This window comes from Phyllobates terribilis, unplaced genomic scaffold (assembly GCF_046119375.1).
Source record: "Phyllobates terribilis strain yellow unplaced genomic scaffold, ASM4611937v1 Scaffold_11__3_contigs__length_659146591, whole genome shotgun sequence".
In the NCBI taxonomy this organism is placed as follows: domain Eukaryota; kingdom Metazoa; phylum Chordata; class Amphibia; order Anura; family Dendrobatidae; genus Phyllobates; species Phyllobates terribilis.
This window is the reverse complement of record NW_027362771.1, coordinates 379,234,336-379,259,549: the sequence shown is the minus strand read 5'-3', so window position 1 is coordinate 379,259,549 and position 25,214 is coordinate 379,234,336. Positions and strand designations below refer to the sequence as shown.

The 25,214-nt window shown below is 41.6% G+C and overlaps 1 protein-coding gene across 1 annotated transcript in view; it reads right to left on the bottom strand.

The window, feature by feature from the left end:
* Positions 1–24,417, bottom strand: part of MYO1E (myosin IE) — a 192,976-nt gene extending 168,559 nt beyond the window's left edge. The window contains exon 1 of the mRNA XM_073652953.1: positions 24,094–24,417. Within this exon, the coding sequence (XP_073509054.1) occupies positions 24,094–24,096 (3 nt within the window). The 5' untranslated portion in view covers positions 24,097–24,417. The remainder of the gene's footprint in view (positions 1–24,093) is intronic.
* Positions 24,418–25,214: the final 797 nt, after the last annotated feature.

The window sequence follows — 25,214 nt, the reverse complement described above, 5'->3', positions numbered from 1 at the left end:
CGAACTGCCGGCAAGTGAAGAGAAGGAGAGCGGGGGCTGCCATAATGTAAATATATTTTTTATTTTATTCTTTTTTTTACAGTTTTCTATGGTAACCAGGTCTGGAGGAGAGTCTCCTCTTCTCTAGACCCAGGTACCATCCGCACATTAGAACGCATGGAATGCGCATCTACATATACAGTGATGCGTAATCCATGCGGTCTAATGCAAGTCAATGGCGGCGAAAACGCAGAACTTCCGCAAAATAATTGGCAGTGCTGCATTTTTTTTCCGCATGGGCACACAGCCCTACAGGGTCACACGAAGGCTCTCTCAAAACTCAGTTTTCCTGCCTACTACAGGGCTTCTGAACATTTGAATTTAGGGCCGCAGTATCACATAGTGGTGGTGGAGAAGGGTCAAGCCCAACGCTACAATGGGCACATTGTAAACTGCTATTGAATATGTATTCCATTATGTGAGTGTCAATGATGGAGGGACCGCCCAAATGTCTAAGTAACAGCTGTCCCTCCAAAACGCATGTTACAGAGCCACCTGAAGCCTCTCAGGTCAAAGATCAACATACCTACTAGTACGTTCAAGCTGTGCTTGTAAAGTGCTGGGGAATAGCGAACTAAAAATTATGTATGACAGAGGGACCTACAGAATGTATGAGTCAGGGCCCTCCCAATTCAAACAGACGAACAAAAGCCACAACAGTATGTGTGAACAAAGGCTAAAAAGGGATATTTTTTTGGTTTCTCTGGCTTACTTAGCTTTATATACAAGTGATTGTGCAGTTAAAACGGTTTAACCTTTTTGGCCTGTTAACTGCAATTTAGGCTAGGTTTGGTAGTTGTTCTTGTGTGTCTGTAAAAGTGCTGTAATACTGCGACAAACTTATTCCCAGAAACTATATGCGAGTCAGAAATACATGCAGGCACATTCTCCAGGCTCTTCCCATTCTGTTACATTACTTTCCCATCCATTTCAGCCTTTTTCTCAGGCCCCCAGACCCTTTTGTAGGGTCCAGCAGAAAATTACTTGCATTTCCCATTGACTTACATTGTACTCGCTATTCGGAACGAATAAGCGATTACAAAAGTACTCGTTACGAGTATAGCGATTACGAATATTACGGTACTCGCTCATCACTAGTCTCCATGTGTTTTACATGGACACAGTCAAGTGTCAAAAAGCAGGCATATGACTAGCACTATAGGTTATAATGGGTACGTGTTTAGCAAAATCTAAACATAGCAAGACAGGATGATGGGCGGGAAAAAAAAAAAAACAACTGATGGAAGTTTCCCCAAGCTTCGCCTTACAACCGGACACTAAAACATGTATAGCATCAAAGTGCTGCCAATCTTTTTTTTTGGACCACTTAACTTGAATGGACAAATTTGGGTGAGCTTCGACTATAGGTGTGTAGAAAAAAAATATTGGACAAGTGAAAAGGTGCATAAAATAAGGTGTGTGCGCAGCTTTATAAAAAAATCAAATAGCACATGTAAAACAAAAAAATGGACCTGTGAATGAAGCCTTATATGAAGTATGGTTTTTAGCTTGATCTGTAGTATGTTTTGTATGAAAGCAAGAACGTCACATCAGCGTAAACTTCCACAGGGAACTCCGCCAGCCACAAATACCTATACACATTATCTGATCTCTGGTTTAATTAAACACCTTAATAATTAGGATCAGATGGAAATATTTAAAAACCACCCTTGTACAGGTTTGAGAAGTCAATGTAATGCAATGGCACAATAACGCAAGATTCACTGGTTAAGGATTGATTTCTTTTCAATGAATGGGAGGTTGTCGTAGCCCATCATTCCTCTGCATTTCTATACTGCTGATAGTTTAAGTCAATGCATAGATCATTGCCTTGTCAGTGCCAAGCATGGAGCAGGAAAAACCCAGGAAGATTTTATATATTGTATGAAAATTAATGTTTTGTCACACAAGGGAAACTATAATGTAGTTTGTGGACGCTGAAAGTGTCAAAAGGCACCAAAGTCCACATCTAGTAAATCGAACGTCCGCAGCACATCACTAGATAGGCGGTAGAGTTCCCATGAGTGCATTACGTCAGCAGCATCCAGTCTATATTATCACATTTGCTTCCCTCAAATGTAAGGGAAAGAAAATCTGCAGTGTTAGGTTAGTGAATCTTTAGATATGTAAGCAATGGAGTATAATTAAAGGGGTTAGCTGACATAAAAAAAGATTTGAAATGGGATAGACGTTTTTAAAGCAATAAACAGAAGCATAGTAACCCACTATAAAGCCACGGCCCCACTATCAGTATTTGGTCAGTATTTTTTCTCAGGAGTGGGTGATAAATACAGAATTGGTGACTTGTTTCTATTATACCTTTTCTCTGATTGTTCCTCACCTGGTTTTGGCTCCCACTCCAGAGAAAAAATACTGACCGAATACTGATTGCGGAGCTGTGGCCTAAGTGCAAGGGTGGTCTGTGCCTTGACCAGAGGTAATGTCGCTGAGGCAAGCGATTCTCCAAACTGCACGTAGTGAGGTGTCCCTTTAGCCAGTCGCAGGCCTCAGATCAGGTGACTGAAGGGGAGGTCATAGTTGCTGGCCCCTATGCAGACCACCAGTGCAGCCTGGGCTAGATCCAAGAGCGTCAGAGCAGGTTGAACGACCCCTTCAGCAGTGGTAAAGCCAGTGTTTCATATACAGTGATTATTTGTTACAAACTCATGATTTACAGTGTACCACACTTTGTGGCTGCCAGGATTAGGTTATTCAAATTTTTTTTTACAGCTATAGCAAGAATATTTATTCTTTGAAGTAAGTGTTAATACACTAAGAACCATATCTTAATCCTTAAAAGCATCTTTTATAAGTAAAAATGTCAGCTCCCTAGCCACTCCTAAACCACCACAAGTTTATACATTAGCCTATTCCTGGATTATAAAATGGTTATTTATGTACTATACAATTATTTCTAAATCTGAAAGATAAAGTTATAAATCTTGTTCCTGGGGTGCAAATTAGCCAGGACTAGTCTGACGGGGCGTTGTTTCCCCCAGACTAGTCCTGTCTCAGATTTTATAATCACGCCCAAGGAGGGGGTGATGGGGACGGCATAACACCCACTACAATGGCAACGTCACTATCACGTTTCCATAATGCATGACCATGACATTTTACCTTCCTGGTCATGAACAATGAAGCTGGGTGTATGGTCGGTACACTCTTGGGGGGAACTTAACTTTTAGACTTAAAATAAAAATTATACAGTTTTAATAAAATATGCCAGATTCTGTTTTGCCATTCCTCTAGAAAACATGAATAGACTGAGAACTAAGTTTTGCCATTCCCCTTGTCGATAGAATGTATCCCTACACATGTGGAAACTGCCCAATCAGTTCTTATAGTCCGGGGTGTTGTGACCTCTTCTGTTCCCACTATTGTCCTTTTAAGGAGGCATACAATAAAGGAATTTATAGGCAAAGAAAGTACTGTACATTGTAAAATATGCCAATCTGAAGGGAATATGCCCTGGTGAGATGCTCCTAAGTATAAGAGGATAAATGATATTTGGCAGTCAGAATTTAATTCAAAATTTATGGGCGCAGATTAGATTCTACTATCATTAGACCTAGCATCAGAAGTCCCTCATTCTCAATATACTTACGCTCTGTGCATTTATTCCCCCCCCAAATTGGAAGCACTTATGGCATTTTATCAGCTGCAATTATCGTTTACCATAAACATGGTTTTGTTTTTGCATATATATTCGCTTTTTTGTTACTGACACATTTCCCAGTGCTTCAAGTTTCTCTTAAACTGCAAAATTGCTTAGCGGGATGATGCCTTAAAAACAGATCCATATAAGTTTGCAAGAGAATTGCTGGGCTTCTCATGCTGTAACCACGAAGCTAACATATTTTCCATGTATTTACCTTGGCGAACAAAGTAGTGCAAGAAAAAAAAAAATATGGTTCACTAATGTGAACCATGTGGTCCTAGCTACCCAAGTGTTCTGGATTCTGGCGGAGGTCAGGGTTATGGTAGATGCTACTGGAAGGGAAATTCTGCATTCAGGAGTATTATAAAATATCTGATATCATTTCTGTAGGAATATTTATTAGTCTTCAAGAAAAAACACCTAGATATTAAAGGGAAAGACTGATCATCTGAATTCCCAGGACTAAAACATCACTTAAACGGTATTTGCTAACTTCATTACTACATAGAAGGCACTGAGATTTTTTTCTTCATTTTACAGGATTTTGGGGCAGCCAGCTGCCTAAACTGCTGCCCTGATCTGTAAATAGTTTAGGCATTTGCTTTACAGCCACATCGACATAACTTTAAATTAGAAAATTCACTGTAGGAGACCTGCACAGAGACCAATGTGAGGGAGTGACAAACCCTAATCATATAGTGACCATTGAGTCTTCAAGGAATATATATTTTAGAGAGCCGCTAGATGGCCATAACAATTAGTAATAACCCACATCTCTTGGAAGACTATAAAAACTTGACAAGTAAGGGAGGAGAGTGAGGTCAGAGCCTAAATAAAATTAGTGCTCAGAGAAAAGCACTTTGATATCTATTTAAGTAACACTGTTGTAAACACTGATGTGTCACCTACATTGTCATTAGGTGTGACCGCCTAGCAAAGTTGTGAAAGATGGCCCTGAACAGACAACACAGGAGTGTACAAATTCACTAAAGGGGTTGTTTCATGTTGCAGCTCAGAATTTCCGAGTTGGACCATCATTTATTTTTCAACAGGACAATGACCCCAAACACACCTCCAGGCTGTGTAAGGGCTATTTGACCAAGGAGGAGAGTGATGTGGTGCTACGCCAGATGACCTGGCCTCCACAGTCACCAGACCTGAACCCAATCGAGATGGTTTGGGGTGAGCTGGACCGCAGAGTGAAGGCAAAAGGGCCAACAAGTGCTAAACATCTATGGGAACTCCTTCAAGATTGTTGGAAGACCATTTCCAGTGATTACCTCTTGAAGCTCATCAAGAGATTGCCAAGAGTGTGCAAAGCAGTCATCAAAGCAAAAGGTGGCTACTTTGAAGAACCTAGAATATAAGACATATTTTCAGTTGTTTCACACTTTTTTGTTAAGTATATAATTCCACATGTGTTAATTCATAGTTTTGATGCCTTCAGTGTGAATGTACAATTTTCAAAGTCAAGAAAATACAGAAAAATCTTTAAATGAGAAGGTGTGTCCAAACTGTTGGTCTGTACTAATATATATATATATATATATATATATATATATATATATATATATATATATATATATATACATATATACATATATATATACACACATACATACATACATACATACAAGATTTATTCAGTCGCCCCAGATCCAGGAATGCATCTCTGCTGCTGCCCCCGGTCATTGTTGACAGTCTGCAGTGGTGACAGTATGTACATGAATGCTGCAGTTAGTCACTGGGCTCCTTGACTAGCACCAGCGACATCATTGCTGATCCCTATGATTGCCTATATTGGTCACATGCACTGGTGTTCTCGTGTCACTGCAACAGCAATGAGGCATTGCTGGACCAGCAGAGGATGAGTAACTTGGCTTTTAATATTGTTCTCTGGTGCAAGCATGTGGGCATTAAAAAAATAAAATAAATTTAAAATGGAAGACACCTTTATGTTTTAGTTTTCACCATTCACTGTTAGTAATGGTATTTATCGGACTGGATGTAGCTCCATGCAAATTTTAGAATGTCATGAGGGCTACACCAAAACTGGAAAAGTAGGAAGACATCTTCAAGTATTGCATGGTGCTTTTCAATTGACCGCATAGACATGATGGGTTCCCCAGAAAGAAAGAAAGACTTTGTATCCATTCTGCGATGGATAAATTATAAGATCTCGGATCTCCCACTATTGAATGGGGTTTTCTGAAGAAAATTGCCTAAAGGTGGTCTCTGCCATTCTCGGTTTACCTTTCCATTTCAATGAGGTCCCCATTTACCCGTTGGAACGCTACAGCAAAAGTCCTACAATCTTTAGGCAAGTAATTGGCTGCAATGGTCACATTGGTTATTTTACTGCAATGAATGTCAGTCTACCTAAGACCAGCAGTAGGTCTGTCATGCTAAGGCCACGGCCCCACTATCAGTATTTTTCCTCAGGAGTGGGTGATAAATGCAGAATTGGTGACTTGTTTCTATTATACCTTTTCTCTGATTCTCCAAAACCAGGTGAGGGAGAGAGAAAATTGCAATATCTAGATAGGTGTATAGAGGCCCATTTCCAACAACCACCACTCCAGTGTTTTAATGGTACATTGTGTTTGCTAACTGTGTTAGAAGGCTAATGGATGTTTAGAAAACCCTAGAAAACCCTTGCACAAGTATGTTAGCCAAGCTGAAGACGGTTTGGCTTATTTGATAAGCTATAAAATTGACCTTCCTTTGAGCTAGTTGAGAATCTGGAGCATTACATTTGTTTGTTCTATGAAACTCTGAAAATGGCCAGAAAAAGAGAACTTTCATGTGAAACTCGACAAGAATAGACTGTTCTTAGAAATGAAGGCTATTCCATGCGAGAAATTGCTACAACGGTGTGTGCTACTCCCTTCAGAGGAGAGCACAAACAGGCTCTAACCAGAGTAGAAAGAGAAGTGGGAGGCCCCGCTGAACAACAAGACAAGTACATTAGAGTCTCTAGTTTGAGAAATCGACACCTCACAGCTCCTCAACTGGCAGCTTCATTAAATAGTACATGCAAAACGCCAATGTTAACATCTACAGTGGAGAGGCGACTCCGGGATGCTGGCCTTCAGGGCAAAGTGGCAAAGAAAAAGCCATATCCGAGACTGGCTAATAAAAGGAAAAGATTAATATGGGCAAAAGAACATACACATTGGACAGAGGAAGATTGGAAAAAAGTTTTATGGACAGACGAATCAAAGTTTGAGGTGTTTGGATGACACAGAACAACTGAAAAGATGCTGGAAGAGTGCCTGTTGCCATCTGTCAAGCATGGTGGAGGTAATGTGATGGTCTGGGGTTGCTTTGGTGCTGGTAAAGTGGGAGATTTGTACAAGGTAAATGGGATTTTGAATAAGGAAGGCTATCACTCCATTTTGCAACGCCATGCCATTCCATGTGGACAGCGTTTGATTGGAGCCAATTTCATCCTACAACAGGACAATGACCCAAAGCACACCTCCAAATTATGCATGAACTATTTAGGGAAGAAGCAGGCGGCTGGTATTCTATCTGTAATGGAGTGGCCAGTGCAGTCACCAGATCTCAACCAAATTGAGCTGTTGTGGGAGCAGCTTGACCGTATTGTACGCAAAAAGAGCCCATCAAGCCAATCCAACTTGTGGGAAGGGCTTCAGGAAGCGTGGGGTGAAATTTCTCAAGATTACCTCAGCAAATTAACAGCTAGAATGCCAAAGGTCTGCAATACTGTAATTGCTGCAAAGGGAGCATTCTTTGACGAAAGCAAAGTTTGAAGGAGAAAATCATTCTTTCAAATAAAAATCATTATTTCGAACCTTGTCAATGTCTGGACTATATTTTCTATTCATTTTGCAACTGATTTGATAAATAAAAGTATGAGTTTTCATGGAAAACACAAAATTGTCTGGGTGACCCCAAACTTTTGAACGGTAGTGTGAGATCTATCTATCTATCTATAAAAAAAAAAAAAAGTTTAAATCATACCCCTTTTGCCCTATTCAAAATAAAAACGAAAAAAAAAAAAAAAAATATCTATTACACATATATTTGGTATCGCCGCGTTCAGAATTGCACGATCAATATAAAAAAAAAAAAAAAAAAATTTAATCCAAATCGGTAAACGGCGTAAAGAGAAAAAAAAATTCGAAACACCAGAATTACTTTTTTTGGGTTGCTGCAACATTTCAATAAAAGACAATCAAAACATTGGATCTACCCCAAAATGGTATAAAAAACGTCAGCGTGCAAAATATAAGTCCTCACTCTGCCCCAGATCTCAAAAAATGTAGATGTTACGGGTCTCGGAAAATTGAGATTTTTTTTTAAGAAACTTTGGATTTTTTTTTTTTCACCACTTAAAAAAAGAACCTATACATGTTTGGAATCTACGAACTTGTAATGACCTGGAGAATCATAATGGCAGGTCAGTTTTAGCATTTAGTGAACTTTTTTTTTTAACACACAGACGTGAAATTGCACTTTTTTGGCAATTTCACCGCACTTGGAATTTTTCCTGTTTTCCAGTATACTATATGGTAAAACCAAATGGTGTCGTTCAAAAGTACAACTTGCCCCGCAAGAAATAAGCCCTCACATGGCCAGATTGACACCCCCCCCCCCCCCCAAAAAAAAAGTTATGGCTCAGGGAAGAAGGGAAGCAAAAAACTAAAATGCAAAAATGGAAAATGGCCCAGTCGTTAAGGGGTTAAGCAAGTCGCACTGCGGTATTGGCACTCGCACCAGCAATACTGAAGAACCCTGGCTGCATATGCACCGAATGCCATCAGGATTCAGAAGTCTGCGGTCACACAGAATGGACTGCAGACTCATCCAAAGCCTGGACATCCCCTTTAATACAGACAATTTCCAGCTAAAAAAGAGTCAATCATTATCAGATACATCTGTACATGTGTGTATTTGTATTCATCTCAGAAATAAACAAGTATAACAATGAAAGACTCACAGGAGTCTGGAATCTCTGCTGTGTCCAGAAACGTCACTTATTTAGAGCTTTGTTGTGTCCTAAAAATAAACTTCCCTTGGTCAGCAGAAATAGCAGAACACCAGCAACACTGATAAGGCCCAGTAAGATACAAAATAACCTCAACATTCCCAAATCCCAGTACACACAATTCACAGACTAGAGAGTAACTGGATGTAAATGAGATGGCATCTGTTCCATTCAACTTGTATTAAAAAACAGCTGGGCACACACCAACACAATGCCGACAGTCTCCATTGCACGTTGTAGTGTTGAGGACTGCTGTCCTAACCGGATATATTGCTTTAAGATTGGCTTTACAAGTCTAGCTTGTTTGGTAAGGCAGATTTTAGGAAAAGTCATTACAAATACATGAAACAGAACAGATCTAGTGTCCATGTACTGTATACGTTCTCTAGCAGATGATAAAGCTGAGCTCCTAGTCACTGGCTGCAGGTCCAGCTGCTGTTTATATAGTGTAAGGAGCAGGAAATCTATTGAACATGTGGAGCTCAGATGCTGGAGCAGGTGGTGAATTCATTCCTATGTAAATGGATCCTATACAGAAGGCTCTGAACTGCGGCCCCTGCTTATTTCTGGCCTATGAAGGGCATGTGACATCTCCACAGAGGTTAGAGAAGACAATACTCAAATTGAGAGCACATGGACATCGCTTGATGCAGGATAGCATTCAATTTAGCCGGCATTTACAAATCAGACCTGTAAAGGGTTGTGTTAGACGAGGCACGCCGACATTGGCATATGGAATGGAGCACGAGCATACTACACCCTTCCAGTCTTTTGTTTGCTGTAAAGTCCACAAACATTATCTTCCATAGCTTGGTAATTTTTGGCACAGTTTCCATGAAATGTATCATTGCACACTAGCATTTGAGTGGTTATTTCCTCTAAAACCAAATAGAAGACAGTAGAAAAGCTAAGGATACTGCTCTGCAGGGGTGGACACATCATTGGTGCAACCTGTTAAAAGTCCCAAGAGGCAAGGTGGAATTGTGAAGTATGATGAGCTTCTGGACTGCAAAGAGTCCATATACTGTTTTTGTACAGGGGTCTCTTCTGTCTGTGTCCGCTCCTGCTGCTTTGCTAGAACATGGTAGATTCTCCCATACCTGCCCTTGACCAACATACATCACTGTTTTACATATGGATTAAGGATGAAGTTGGGAAGGGAGGGTATGTCAATCAGTTGGGGTAGACAAATATCATTCAGGGCGAATTAATTCTTAACACCCTCAAAAATAGCAAATAGGTGGGTCGCTGAGGGGTAATTGGGAGGTTGAATGCATTAAAATAGGCAGGAAACTAAAATGGAAAACAACTAATCTGTTAGTCCTCTCCATTCTGGAAGTTACAGGTTGAAATCCATGATCAGTCTGGGTCCTTCACTTATTCCAGCTTTAGTCTTTGTTGGATTTTTTTGCATTTGTGAAATAGCAGCTGCGAGGAACAGCATTTCATTTATGCAATAAAGTGATGTGACAGTACAATCCACCACAACTCAATGAAGGTCAGAATACCAACACTCAATGTGGGAGCCTTGCTACTTGGCTAAAGGTATCACAACGAGACAGCACCCACATTATCTGACAATCCATAGAAGGAACATAAGTTTTTTTTCCATAAGCAAGAGTTAAATAGGGATGGTCTCAACTGCTTCATGAGCACACAGCTCCCAGCCCTTGATTTCCTGCTTTGCAGGGGATGGTGCACTCTTGAAGATTGACGGTTCAGACCAGCAGCATAGTCAGTGATACGAATGGAGTGCTTTCTCAGGCTGCTAGCAGCGGTAGCGGAGCCTCTGCAGCTTGGGAGAAGCTTAGGGGGGCTGAAGCTAGTCGGCATCAGCGATCCAGCCAGCGTTAGAAAGGCACGAGCAGGCTCTAAAGCAAAAGAGCCTGATAGCTGTCACTGCTCTACGCAAGAACAAAATGTTCAGTATTTTACATCAGTATTTCTAAGCCAAAACCAGTAGAGAAACAGAGTAAAAGTATAATAGAAACACGTCACCACTTCTGCATTTTTCACCCACCCCTGGTTTTGGCTGACAAATACTGAACATGTGAACGTGGCCTTATTCCGAGACGGCAGGGTGGCCAGAAACCAAGGCAAAAAGCTGTACACTATAGAATTAAAAATCTCTATCTAAAGCACTTTGCAGTTTTCACCACATTTAAACTTGAGAAACCCCCTATAACCAACCAGCTATGCTTAGAAAATATACTAACTATAGTGATGCCTCACATCAAAACAGAAGGCAATGAAGAGTATGAAGACTGCAAGCAATATAGCTGGAACTGAATCAAACAAAAGTCAAGGGCAAAGAAACCAAGCGACACATGCTACTCAATTACTGGCTGTGCAGTGAAGCCTTTGTTCACCGTCTGGATCGGTTTACCATCAATATTCAAGAACATGAGTTATGTAAGAGTAAGCTCAAACTGGCATCCTCATATTATGTCAGAGTGTGTTCAAAAATAAGGCAGTCCAAAACTTCAATAAAAAAAAGAAAATAAGATGTCCTGTACATACAGTGGGTATAAAAATACTACACACCCCTGTTTAAATGCCAAGTTTGCTATATAAAAAAAAAAAAAAAAAAACACCTCATACCAATAAGAATAATTTCCAAACTTTTCCACCTGATCGGCCGGGGTCCAACACCCAACATCCCCGCTGATCAGCTGTCATCGGTGTTGGAGGAGACTGGAAGTGCTCACTTGTGGAGCTAGCCATCTACTTGTAGTGGCTGGGGCTTGGTACTGCACATCCACCTACTATTCAAATCAATAGGATGCGAATGTCCAGTAAGAAGCCCCGGCCACTACAAGTAAACGGCCAGCTCCACAAGTGAGCACTTCTGGCCGGCTGACACCACCTGTGGTAACAGCTGATCAGCAGGGGTGCCGGACCCCGACTGATCAGGCATTTATGGCTCATTTATATGGGAATGCCGGTTAGATTAATCTTATACAGCACCACACTATAGTGTATTATGGAGTATTGTCAATCTGTGTGATGCAGTCATGTGTAGGAGGCCTTAGGCTGCTCTGCTGACTTCCATACAACCTGTTGTAGCAAAGTTATCTATTCTCACAGACCAAATGTTTATTGTTGATTAGAAATGCAGAGCCTACGCACACAAAATACCAGGTAAAAATCCTTGGGCAGAAACACACAATGTCTTCAGATAGTAGTAGGTGTACACCTTCTAGGCTTAGCTTTCAGAACAGGCAGGGTTACCAGTCCAACAGGTCAGGACTCTCGGAATTCTTATTGCTATTAGATACTCTTCTAAAAAGACACTCCAGCCACTAATCCCGACCACAGTTAATATAAAGAACTTCAATAACAGATATTCACCACCACTGGCAGAAGGAGATTTTATGCTTGCTAAATACACACCTGTATTCATTCTTAAAGGGGATGTCCTCTTTATATTTTACTAATTGTGTTTGGGAGATGATTTTGTGTCATTACAAGTTCTCCTCCTGCACTTGCTAGTGCCACCTTCCTCACAGAAGAGCTGCCGGTGGAGGAGCGTGTGACCAGACCTGTTTATTAGCTCCTCTAACAGAAAAACAAAATTCAGCTGGTGGACAGGTCTGGTCGCATGCTTCTCCACCAGCAGATATTCTGAGGATAAGAGCTGTGCAGTCTGAGGTATGTAACACTAACAAAAGCAGGAGTAATACATACAGGTGAATCTCACTAAATTAGAATATCATTAAAAAGTTAATTTACTTCAGTTCTTCAATCCAAAACATGAAACTCATTATATATAGTTATTACAAACAGTGTGATCTATTTCAAGTGTTTATTTCTGTTACTGTTGATGATTATGGCTTACAGCCAATGAAAACACAAAAGTCATTATCTCACTAAATTAGAATACTTTATAACAGTGTGAACAATGTTTTTAAAATCCAAAATGTTGGCCTACTGAAATGTGTGTTCAGTAAATGCACTCAATACTTGGTCGGGGCTCCTTTTGCATCAATTACCGCATCAATGTGGCGTGGCATGGAGACGATCAGCCTGTGGCACTGCTGAGGTGTTATGGAAGCCCAGGTTGCTTTGATAGCAGCCTTCAGCTCTTCTGCATTGTTGGGTCTGGTGTCTCTCATCTTCCTCTTGACAATACATAGATTCTCTATGGGGTTAAGGTCAGGTGAGTTTGCTGGCAAATCAAGCACAGTGATACGGTTGTTTGTAAACCAGGTATTGGTACTTTTTGCAGTGTGGACAGGTGCCAAGTCCTGCTGGAGAATGAAATTTCCATCTCCAAAAAACTTGTCGGCAGAGGGAAGCATGAAGTGCTCTAAAATTTCCTGGTAGATGGCTGCGCTGACTTTGGTCTTGGAAAAACACAGTGGACCTACACCAGCAGATGACATGGCTCCCCAAACCATCACTGATTGTGGAAACTTCACACTAGACCTCAAGCAGCTTGGATTGTGTTCACTCTTCCCCCTGACTTTGGGACCTTGATTTCCAAAAGAAATGAAAAATTTACTTTGCATTTACTTAGTGTCAGTGACTGCCTTCTGGACATCTGTCAAGTCAGCAGTCTTTTCCACTACGGGACATTTTTAAACGCATTGGAAGCCTTTGCAGGTGTTTTTTGTTAATTATTATAATTTACTGAGTTAATGACTTGTGTTTTCATTGGCTGTAAGCCATAATCAACATTAACAGAAATAAACACTTGAAATAGATCACTGTTTGTAATGACTATATAATACACTGTGTGCAGAATTATTAGGCAAGTTGTATTTTAGAGGATTATTTTTATTATTGATCAACAACTATGTTCTCAATCAACCCAAAAGACTCATATTTTCAAGCTTAATATTTTTGGAAGTTAGAGTGGTTTTTTTTTTTTTAGATTTGGCTATTTTAGGAGGATATCTGTTTGTGCAGGTAACTATTACTGTGCGAATTATTAGGCAACTTAATAAAAAACAAATATAATCCCATCTCACTTGTTTATTTTCACCAGGTAAACCAATATCAGTGCACAAAATTTAGAAATAAACATTTCTGACATGCAAAACCAAAAAAATTAGTGATCAATATAGCCACCTTTCTTTATGATGACACTCAGCCTTTCATCCATAGATTCCGTCAGTTGCTTGATCTGTTTTCGATCAACATTGCGTGCAGCAGCCACCACAGCCTCCCAGACACTGTTCCGAGAGGTGTACTGTTTTCCCTCCCTGTAGATCTCACATTTTATGATGGACCACAGGTTCTCTATGGGGTTCAGATCAGGTGAACAAGGGGACCATGCCATTATTTTTTCTTCTTTTAGACCTTTACTGGCCAGCCACGCTGTGGAGTAGTTGGATGCATGTGATGGAGCATTGTCCTGCATGAAAATCATGTTTTTTCTTGAACGATACCAACTTCTTCCTGTACCACTGCTTGAAGAAGTTGTCTTCCAGAAACTGGCAGTAGGTCTGGGAGTTGAGCTTCACTCCATCCTCAACCCGAAAAGGTCCCACAAGTTCATCTTTGATGATACCAGCCCATACCAGTACCCCACCTCCACCTTACTGGCGTCTGAGTCGGAGTGGAGCTCTCTGCCCTTTACTGATCCAGCCTCTGGCCCATCAAGAGTCACTCTCATTTCATCAGTCCATAAAACCTTTGAAAAATCAGTCTTAAGATACTTCTTGGCCCATTCTTGATGTTTTATCTTATGTTTCTTGTTCAAAGGTGGTCGTTTTTCAGCCTTCCTTACCTTGGCCATGTCCCTGAGTATTGCACACCTTGTGGTTTTTGATACTCCAGTAACATTGCAGCTCTGAAATATGGCAAAACTGGTGGAGAATGGCATCTTGGCAGCTTCACGCTTGATTTTCCTCAATTCATGGGCAGTTATTTTGCGCCTATTTTGGCCAACACGCTTCTTGCGACCCTGTTGGCTATTTGCCATGAAACGCTTGATTGTTCGGTGATCACGCTTCAAAAAGTGGAATTTTCAAGACTGCTGCATCCCTCTGCAAGACATCTCACAATTTTGGACTTTTCAGAGCCCGTCAAATCTCTTATCTGACCCATTTTGCCAAAGGAAGGAAAGTTGCTTAATAATTAAGCACACCTTATATAGGGTGTTGATGTCATTAGTCAACACCCCTCCTCATTACAGAGATGCACATCACCAGATTTACTTAATTGGTAGTTGGCTCTCAAGCCTATGCAGCTTGGAGTAGGACATGTATAAAAAGTATCATGTGATCAAAATACTCATTTGCCTAATAATTCGGCACACAGTGTATAGGAGTTTCACTTTTTGTATTGAAGAACTGAAAAAAATTAACTTTTTGATGATATTCTAATTTAGTGAGATGCACCTGTATATTACTAAGTTCCACAAAATTACATCCAACACATTTGCTAAAATAAGGATAAAGTGGACAACCCTTTTAAGTTGCTTGCTTTGGAAACCCCCCTATTAGTGAGTTCTATTTCTATAAATCCTCTCTACTTTATTGGAACTGCAAGACGTTAGTAGAAGTTTAAGTAGACTGATATTTGGATCATGGTTGCAGAGAATACACATTGTATGTCACTTTCATCCGATTTCATTGTTGCACTCAGCTGGAAACAAAAAAAAAATGTGTTTATTGTAGAGAACTTGCAATTTCCCCCCAGAGTGTAGCTGTGCATTGTGTTATTATTCTTTCCCTGTGGGCTGAGCAAAAAGTCCACGGGTCAATGGCTACACATGAAGCCAACACTGAATAATTGCATCTAGGATGGCTGAAACAGCAATTTCCCTTGGGAGAAAAATACATGTTCTCCGTCTGTTAGGCTATGTGCCCACGATGCAGAAATGCTCCGGATTTTTTCCTGAGCGTTTCTGCATCTCCCTGGCAGAAAAAAAACGCATGCGGATTGTACATGCGTTTTCCTGCCAGGGACATGCGGATGTGAAGCGTTCTTCACATACATTTCTGCATGCGGGTTGTCAAGCGGTTTCCAAGCGATTAGCATCACTTGGAAAAGTGCTTGTCAACTTGGTCACACTATATAAATCCATGCAAACGGCATGGATTTATATACTGTGACCGAAAGAATGGTAAAAAATAAAAAAAATAAATATACACTTACCTTCTGATGGCCCCCGGAGTCTTTATCAGATGCGTCCTGGCTGCCGGCAGCGGTACACTGAAGGACCTGCCGATGTCAGCGCAGGTCCTTCAGTCCATCGCGATCTGCCGGCATGAAAGAAAGAGTGCAGCGGGGGCCGTCAGAAGGTAAATATAATATTTCTTTTTTATTTTATTCTTTTTTTCACAGTTTCTATGGTACCCGGGTCCGGAGGAGAGTCTCCTCTCCTCTAGACCTGGGTACCATCCGCACATTGAACGCATGTATTCCGCATGTCCTTATCTAGTGAAGTGGAATACACGCGTTCTAATGCAAGTCAATGGCGACGAAAACGCACCGCTTCCGCAAAATTGGTAGTGCTGCGTTTTTTTTCTGCAATGATAATCCGCAGCGGAAATTTCCACAGCATGTGCACAGCACATGCGGATTATCATTGGGGAACATGGCAGACCTTCTACCATACGTTTAAGCGTTTTTGCCGCTGCAGAAACGCTTAAAAAACATTGTGGGCACACTGCCTCAAGGACATCGAATACAGTTTACAATGCTCTTTAATTTTCTGAAGAACAGTCTATAAAAAGCACCAATACATAAAAATATGGTCATCTAGAGCCAGTGATCATAGAAAAATTCCCCAAGTCATCCAGTCTTCTGCTTGGGTGTCATAAAAGGATTGCAAAAACATGGCTGACTGAGACATGCCCACCTGTCCACAGACTGTGTGTGATATTGCAGCTCAGTTCTATTAAAGGGAATGTAGAGAAGCTGAAATACTTTAGGCAAACTGTTGACCGGTGTGGTACTGTTTTAGGAAGAAAGCAGCCATGTTTTTGTAATCCTGGGCTCGTTCACATGACTATTTTCGGTCTGAGTTCTGTCCATGGAAAAACGGAACGGGCAGCACTCAGTGTTACTTGATGAGGCAGTGCAGATGAGCATTTCTCTGTTATTTTTTAATGACTAAATCTGCGTGAAATAAGCCATATAGAGCCACAGTATAGTATCCCATGTTTGCAGATACAGTGCACTTCTGAAACATAGCTGTAAATTATTAATAGCTGCCACTGTAGAAAAAACAGATCACATACAGACTACACAAGGATGACAAGCGAGAGAAAAAAAAAAAGTCTGAATGATTTATATGTTTGACTCCACGGGGTTAAAAAAACAAAAAAAAACAAAACAAAACACAACCTCAGTTAATGACTGAAAAATGAAAATGCTACAAAAGCAGATTTTGTAAAAAAATATAAATTCCAGTTTGGTATTGCCATAAATGTACTGATCTGGAGAACCATATTACCAGGTCATTTTTACTGCACAATGAACGCCATCAAAACAAAATCCAAAAGACAATTGCGGAATTCCATTGAATGGTGCAATGGATGGTTTCTCTCAAAAGTACACCCTCATATGGCTATATCGACAGAAAAATAAAACAGTCATGGCATGGAAGAAGGGGAATTAACAAGGATTTATTTTATTTTTATTTTTTTGGGGGTATTGCATTGTAATAGCAAAACTAGAATACACTGAATACCTGAGACGTAAAAGGGGTTCTAGACAGATTTATGCAATCACTTTGTGACTGCAGATTGTGGAACCATGACAGTGTGTACAGTGCTCACTGTCAGTTTCCCTGTATAGATCACAGACAAGCAGATGAGAATCTACATGACCACAACTACACCAGTCACATACTTCCGATAGTGTTACCGCCCCCACACGCTGGGAATAAAAGGCAATCATAACAGTGTGCAGATTGCACACAGTCATAATTCGGCAATCTTTAGAAGAGTGCAAAAACTTCTCTAGAGCCTGGTAAACCCCTTTAATATGAAACTTGACTATCCAATACTTCTCGCAGGGCATGCTTTACTCCCATCCCTCAATTAACTGGTTCTTAACATGTGTCCAAAATAAGTCACCAATAAGTCACCATCTGGTCATTTGTGTGTCAAGTGGAAGGTCAGGGTTGATTTTATCTTAGCTTGGTCTGACCTCAGGATTCTAAAAAGTTCAAAGGCATCAAACACTTCCTGTCCCTTCTGCATTGTCCTTTCACATCCATGAAGCACGGATAACACAATGTTTCTTTTTATACATACAGCATTGCTTTTTAAGATAATTTCTATGCCTGTGATCTTTGCTCTTCTAAGTGCCAGTTTGCTGTAGCTCTTAACAGTTTTGTGGCTAAGGGTATATTCACATTGGCCAGTGTTGCTGTGATTAAGAAAAAAAAAAAATAAATAATTATACAGACGGAAAACCTGTGCCCCAGTCACAAAAAGAATACAAAGGTTTTTACAAACATTGTTGCACTCTTTTGGATTACTTTGTGGTGTAAACTCTCCGCTCTCCCTTTCCCCACCACCACCTCTCAACTGGTGATTTTCTGTTGTGATGTATAAAGGCTGCGTTCAAAAGTCACGGTTGTAATGCGTTTTGTCACGATAGTGGAAAATGACAGCAAAATGATTTTTTTCTTTTTTACGCTATTGCGTAAAAAAAAAAAATATATATATATAATATTACACACACACACACACACACACACACACACACACACACACACACATCATGACCGCAACATATGAACACAGCCCAAATTAAGTGATTACATTGCTAATGGCCTTTGTTTCTGCATGGAGTGAGGAAAGATAAGAATAATCGTTTATGTTTTTATGGTTTAATGTGTCTGAGGACAGCGCCAAGGCGGGAGCCAATATTACAGAATGGGGCTCAATATGGGCAACATTACAGGAAGGAGGCAATTATTACAGGACGAGGGACAAGGTTACAGAATGAGTGGGGGAGTAGGCAGGAGATGGCTGAATATCAGTTTTACCGAAAGCTGAAAGCTAACCAGCTTTAATAATCCTTGATAATACTTTGGTCTACTCTGATTAATAAGAGTTCTTTACGTAATAGCCGCTGAAAATGCATTGAAATGTTTCTACTGTGCTTTTTCAGGAGCAATTTGGTGGAGGAAGTATTACTAATAGAGCACAGTATCTCCTTATGGTACACTTCATTACATGCATGCCATCTTTGCAGTGTAACATAACCAATGCTGGTTTCAAAGCAGTATTAAAAAAAAAAAAAAAAAAATTTAAAACAAAATATAATAAATCACATGCACAATCTAGCTTCCAGCTAACTGTACAAGCTGACATTTCTCAAATTTCAAACATAAAGATGAAGGACTAGTACCAAAAAAAAAAAAAATATATAAAAACCTACAGGCTTCTCACTGTGACCTACTGTACTTAAGTCAGAAAGTATTGCTGCTGCTATTGTTGTGCATTGAGTATGTATAGCTATAGTAACTGGACAAGAATGGAGTCTACAGGAAGGATTAAATCACCAAGTAAGGAGAAATTTTGCAATGGAAGCAATAATGAATCTGTACAGTTTAGATGTACTGGGAAAAGCCAAACCTAGCCGCTCCATTCTTGTAGTCTATTGCGCTGGATACCAGCAATCACAAACAGGAGGTTACCTTTCCTTCCTTCTACAACTGAATGACTAGGCTTCCACCCATTGTAACCAATACCCCTATTATATTGATGGCTGGACCACACACTACAAGCACTTTGTCACCTTTTGTGTCACTACTTTTTCCCCATAGATTGTAAGCAGGTCCTCACCGCTCTTGGCATTTGTTGATTATGCTAGTAGTAGTTGTCACCTCTTGTCCAGCCAGTAGCTACTGTTATCTCCTCTTCCCCAATAATGAACACAGCCCTCCCTTGCCCAATAAGCATTAATGCAAGGCACAGTTGACATTGTTCAGTCTCCCTCTCTGTGGACACAGAGTGCCCCTTCCAGTAGTTGCTTCTACCAGCCTCGCGTCCACTCTCAAAAGTCAGAGGTAACAAATTGGACAGATATTCATTGTTTTTTTGTTTGTTTTTTGACGGCCAAAACAGACAAGATTTTCAAGCGGAAACTGTCAGGAAAGAAACGTCTTCTGTTCCTGGAAAGGTTTGTAGACCTTTCTATTGGCGCGTCTTTTCAGCATATTTTACAGGTTACATATGGGTTAATAGGAGAACCCCTTGTCAATCTGAATGTTCGCACCAGTTAAAATAAAAACGCCTATACTCCCCTCTGATGCCAGCACTCTGGTTCCCAGGGCCACATGAGCCATAAACCCAATCTGCGCTGGAGTCACTGTCCCCGCTTTTGGAGAAATCAATCAAGAGGAAGTTAGCGCAGCCCTGAACTTCCTGTTGATGTTTGATTCATCCAAAGGGGAGGCCAGTGACTCCTGCGCAGATTGGGTGAAAGGTTCACGTACCATAACCTCACGTGAGCCCCCGGAGTGAGAATGCCGACTCCACTGGAACGGAGATGGCACCGTACGGGAGTATAAGTGTTTAAATTTTAACTGGGGCAAACATTCAGACTGAGAAGGGGTTGTGCTAGTAGTGGACAACCCCTTTAAGTAATGAGTAAAACAAGCATTTTTTGGCAGGGGTGTGAAAACGCTCCCCAGGGGTCTTCTGGGAATTTTTTTTTTGCCTTCTCCATTGTAAAACTATAGGGCAGCTTGCAAGTGAAACACCTGAAGAATGGTCAGGTCACTTCTTTTAACTACTTGGCATCTTTAGAAACATAAAATGGTTAAAAAGGACACTTAAACTTGAACATATGAACAGCAAGTCGTATTACATAGAAAGATTGTTTTGAGATTTTTCTATTAATTTCTGAGTGCTTTTCAGAGCAGACCCACTAAACCCACGCAGGAAAAAAAATAAAAATGAACAAATCATACATACACAAGTTATGTATGATGTAAAAAAATAGAAGTCATAATACAGTAACAGCGTGAATGGAGCTCAAATAAAATACTAGTCATGCTTGTAACCCTAGTTCTACATTCTCCTATACAGGTTGGCATGGTCAAACAAGTAATACTAGTGCAAACACGTCATGAGTATGGGGTCTCACAGGTGAAACACGGAAAAGTTTCATGTAAGGCTTTTATACTTTTACAAGATGGTTTTATTTCAATAAAGGACTTATTTTAAACAGAAAGAATAAACTGATAAGGAGCATAGACTCCACAAGGTTCTCTTAAATACCCCTGTGCACAATTCAGGGCTGTGGAGTCGGTAAGCAAAACCTCCGACTCCACGACTCCCTCATACATGGCTCATGTTTAAGTGATAAATTTACTGTAGCACAGATTCATCTCAGATAAAAGTCTAGACCCTTAGATCAGGAATAGGACATTTCATAACTTTCCCAAACTCTTAAGAAAAAAATATTCCCCACAAACTGCATTGAACTACTGCACCCAATTTATTAGATATTTTAGGAGTCGGAGTTGGTCTATTTTATACTGACTCCACAGCCCTGGTGCACATACAGCGTGACTGGTACAATATGGATAGTAAGTAATCATACAGAACGCACGACAATCTCAGTGTATAGACAAGCTTTATTGAAGGGACTAGAGGTGGCCTACACAAAAGATGTCCCCCGTGGAAGCGACAGCCCCCTCCTAACACTTGGGCTAACCTCTTTCATAGAGGACATTCTCAGAGAGCAGATATTGCTGGGTGTGAGCAGGTACAGCAGCACACCTGTAACATGTCATCACCATGACACACCTGTCTCTGCAGACACGTGACAGCGATGCACGACCAAAACAAACGTCTTTCCTTGTTGTAATGAGTAATGCATTATCTGCCAATTCATCCCAATGATACTGTGACACCAGAAGTGATCACATAGACGGAATTAGGTGTGTGATGAAAGTCTGATGACAGCCACTCTGTCCTTCCCAAAAACAGCTCCAAGTCAGTCAGGAAATGAAAGCAAGCAAAGAGGAGCCACAGCAGCTTACACCCAGCTCAGTGTGCAGCCAGCACACTGCCTCCATTCACCAGTGCGCTCACCCAGTGGGAAAGGTGTAAACACCAGCAGTATGGAAGGCAGGACTAACACAAAGATGCCTTCTCTACATACACACACCTCCAACCTTCCTTCCAAAGGCAGCGTTAACCCTTTCTACTTCCAAAAACCTGCCTCCTGTTTCATGCCCAGACTTACTGCTAAGATATAGCTGCTTTATAAATTGTATTATGACTAAGAGACTTCTCCATTGCTGGGGCCGGTTTCCTTTTATTGTGCTTTGGATACCTTTGACCTTTGGTGGTCTGGTGAAGACTATAGACCCCATCCCATAATAATGCTTTAAATGGGCATTCACACCCGGTATATCCCATTTAATATTAACCTCATAGTAGGAATATTTTTTTTCTATTTTGAAAAAACACACATTACTGTACTGTTTAAGCTTTACAACCCTCTGCAGTGACCTACATTCTGGGGTCCACAACATTGTGGTGATTGCCACGGTCACCCCCAGCATTAATGGTCACACTTGTGCAGTTTTAGCAATACATTTTGCAGGTAGGATGACCAGAAGCCTGAATGCTGGAGCATGTGCGTAACTACACCACCTCTCTGCAGCTCCACTGGATGACTCCAGGGCATGCACAGAGACCCTCGAGCCAAATTCTTACCAGTGGAGCCCGTTATTCTGTATGGAGGACTGTGTGGGGCCCATTATTCTGTATACTGGTTGGCCAGTGACTTTGTCCAAGTATTTAATTTTGGCTCTCACTGTGTGTGTGTGTATTTCAGTTTGACATCCCTGCACTTGAGTGCCAGTAGTGTAGTTCTGCCCAAAAATAACCCTCCAGAGCCCTACAATCTGCAGTGACATAGATATTTCAGAAATGACAAATCTTGATAAGAATAAATATTTGACCACAACATCTATAGGTTCTGACGGTTAATTACATGCACTATATAGGAAACAGATCAGTACTTCATACTGCATAGGCCACATTCATGCGTTCAGTATTTTCCATCAGTATTTGTAAACCAAAACCAGGAGAAGGTGATAAATACAGAAGTGGTGACGTGTTTCTATTATACTTTTCCTCTGATTGTTCCTCTCCTGATTTTGGCTTCAGGTTTAGGGTTCAGAAACATGAATAGGAGTCAGCCATTCTACCACTTATAGGTCTCATGAGGGCATCTCTTTTGGAATAGTGGCCAGCATGGCAACCAGCAAATGAGGTCTGGTCCAGCTTCTGAAACCCATCAGCTGTTATTGCTTCTTGGCCAGACATGTTCCCTGCAGGAATATCTGAATGGCTGTCCATGTAATACAAGTCTAGGCCAGGTCCACCACCTTACAGAGCGGCTATCTGTTCTGGCACATGGGGGAGGTCCTGAGTGCTGGGCTTCCTGTAATGTAAGATTTACTGTACATAATGAAGTCAGGTACAATGATGTCCCTATGGAGTCTGTAACCCTAGAGACTGGGAGGGAACACACAGGGCTGCTCTCTAGGAGGGAGCGCACCGGGTCCTGGAGGTGATCACCCAGATTTCCAGCTTATTAATTGTGTTTGCATTAAGCGCAGCAGGGGGATGATCAGGCTCCCCGGCCAGGTACAGCCCTTCCTACAAAGGACAGGGTTAAAGATTTACTAGGAACAAACATTGTAAAGTGAAGAAAGGGGAAGAAGCCGCACATTAACCACACCTGTCAGCGCTCTATACCTACTGTAGTGCCACCATGGCACCGGCCAGAGGGAGCATCTACTGTACTAGAGGAGCAGGGTGAGAGGTGGTTTTATAGGACCAGTAACTGGGTATCTGAAGCGTGGCACTTCTGTACCCCTGTGAAACTGGCACAGCCCTAGCCAGGCTCTCTTCAGATGAGTGCTATAGCTGAATAAGCTGACTGTGGCTTTTTAGCACCAAGAGCACAACCACCTCCCTCCCCCCATGATACATCCTGACACCGGGGCACTCAGGCAAGGAGCACTGGCATTGTTGTGGGCAATATATACACCGCCACACAAAATATCTAGTGACGTCCATTTGATTGTCACCTTATGTCAGTTCCAGTTGGTGATAGAGATCGGTGCTGATGGGGCTGAGGAGACAAGGGGACCGGTCTTGTAGGACCCCAGACAAGTTAGATGATGCATTGGGCTGCCAGCCAGATAAGGACACATTAGACTGGATTTAATAAGGTCTAGGACTTTATAAGGCTTTTGAAAACTCCTTAAGTCCTATCAGAGAGAAATATTATGAGACAGATAGATATACATGTCAGACTGGATCTAATCTATAGATATAACGTCTCATACACACACATATATTACACGCTAGATCCAGAGTACCCGCAGCATACCCCGCTATCACACACGTCGGTGCCAGGAGCGGGCAGCACTCACCATGGTGCAGGCTCAGTGCTGGGACGCGGCAGGTTACAGGTCTTCCTTCCTGATGTGTATCCTGAGTCCAGCAGACATGAAGGGCTCCTACCCCAGACCCAGGACAGCAGCAGGGACGAGGGGCAGAGCGCGGGTGGCAGAGCCTCCTGTGTAGCAGAGCCTCCTGAGTAGCAGAGCAGCCGTCACTGAGCTCCTGGAGCCGCTGTCTGCGCTGCCGCCTCTTCTCCCAGTGGATGCTCCTGAGGTTACAGCTGCAGCCGCTTTTCCCCTCAGTCATGCGATTTACAATGATATTCCAGGCACCAGTCCGGGCTGTCCCTGTCCATAAATGGCAAACAAAGCTTCACGTCAGCCAATCAGCGGCCGCCAGACCACGCGTCACCGCGTCCCCAGGGAATAGGACTGGATGGCCGGAGCGGAGGGAGGCAAAGGGTTTTGGGAAATGTAGTTTTTCGCCGCTCTTACCATATGGAATAAGTAGTATGGAGGGAGGACACAGGCTGCTGGGAATATGTAGTTTATGGTGATCCCTGTGGGGATTGTCCTGCTGTACATTACACCAGTGACAACGCCAATGAATTAAATCTATCACCAACCCAGGGACACACACCAGTGGGCCCCCACAGGAGCAAGAGAGGGCCACTGCCACCTCCACAGGATTAGGCCTGGAGAGGTCCCATATATTGTTCTTGTTCAGGGACCTCTTCTGTGTGTGCCCACTCCTGTATCTATCTATTTATTTAATCTATCCAATCAAATCAAATGGGCTTTATTGGCAGAACATGTTAGCATTGCCAAAGCAAGTGGTAAAACAATGGGGGGATGGGGATAGGGACACATCCAGGGTGGGCTATCTGGGTCCATGACATATCAGACTCCTCTTAGTCTGTGGCAGGCAGTGACATAATCTACAGTATATCATAGAATAGTTAGACAGATAGATAAGATACGTAGGTAGATAGATTCTGGTGTCTGGATTAGTTTTCGGCTCTTAGGTCTGGTCTGCATTAAATAGATTATCTGAGCTTTATAAAAAAAAATTGCATTTTGACAGCGGTTAGCATAGTGAGCCAAGTAAAGGAATACAACCCCTGGCAAAAATTATGGAATCACCGGGCTCG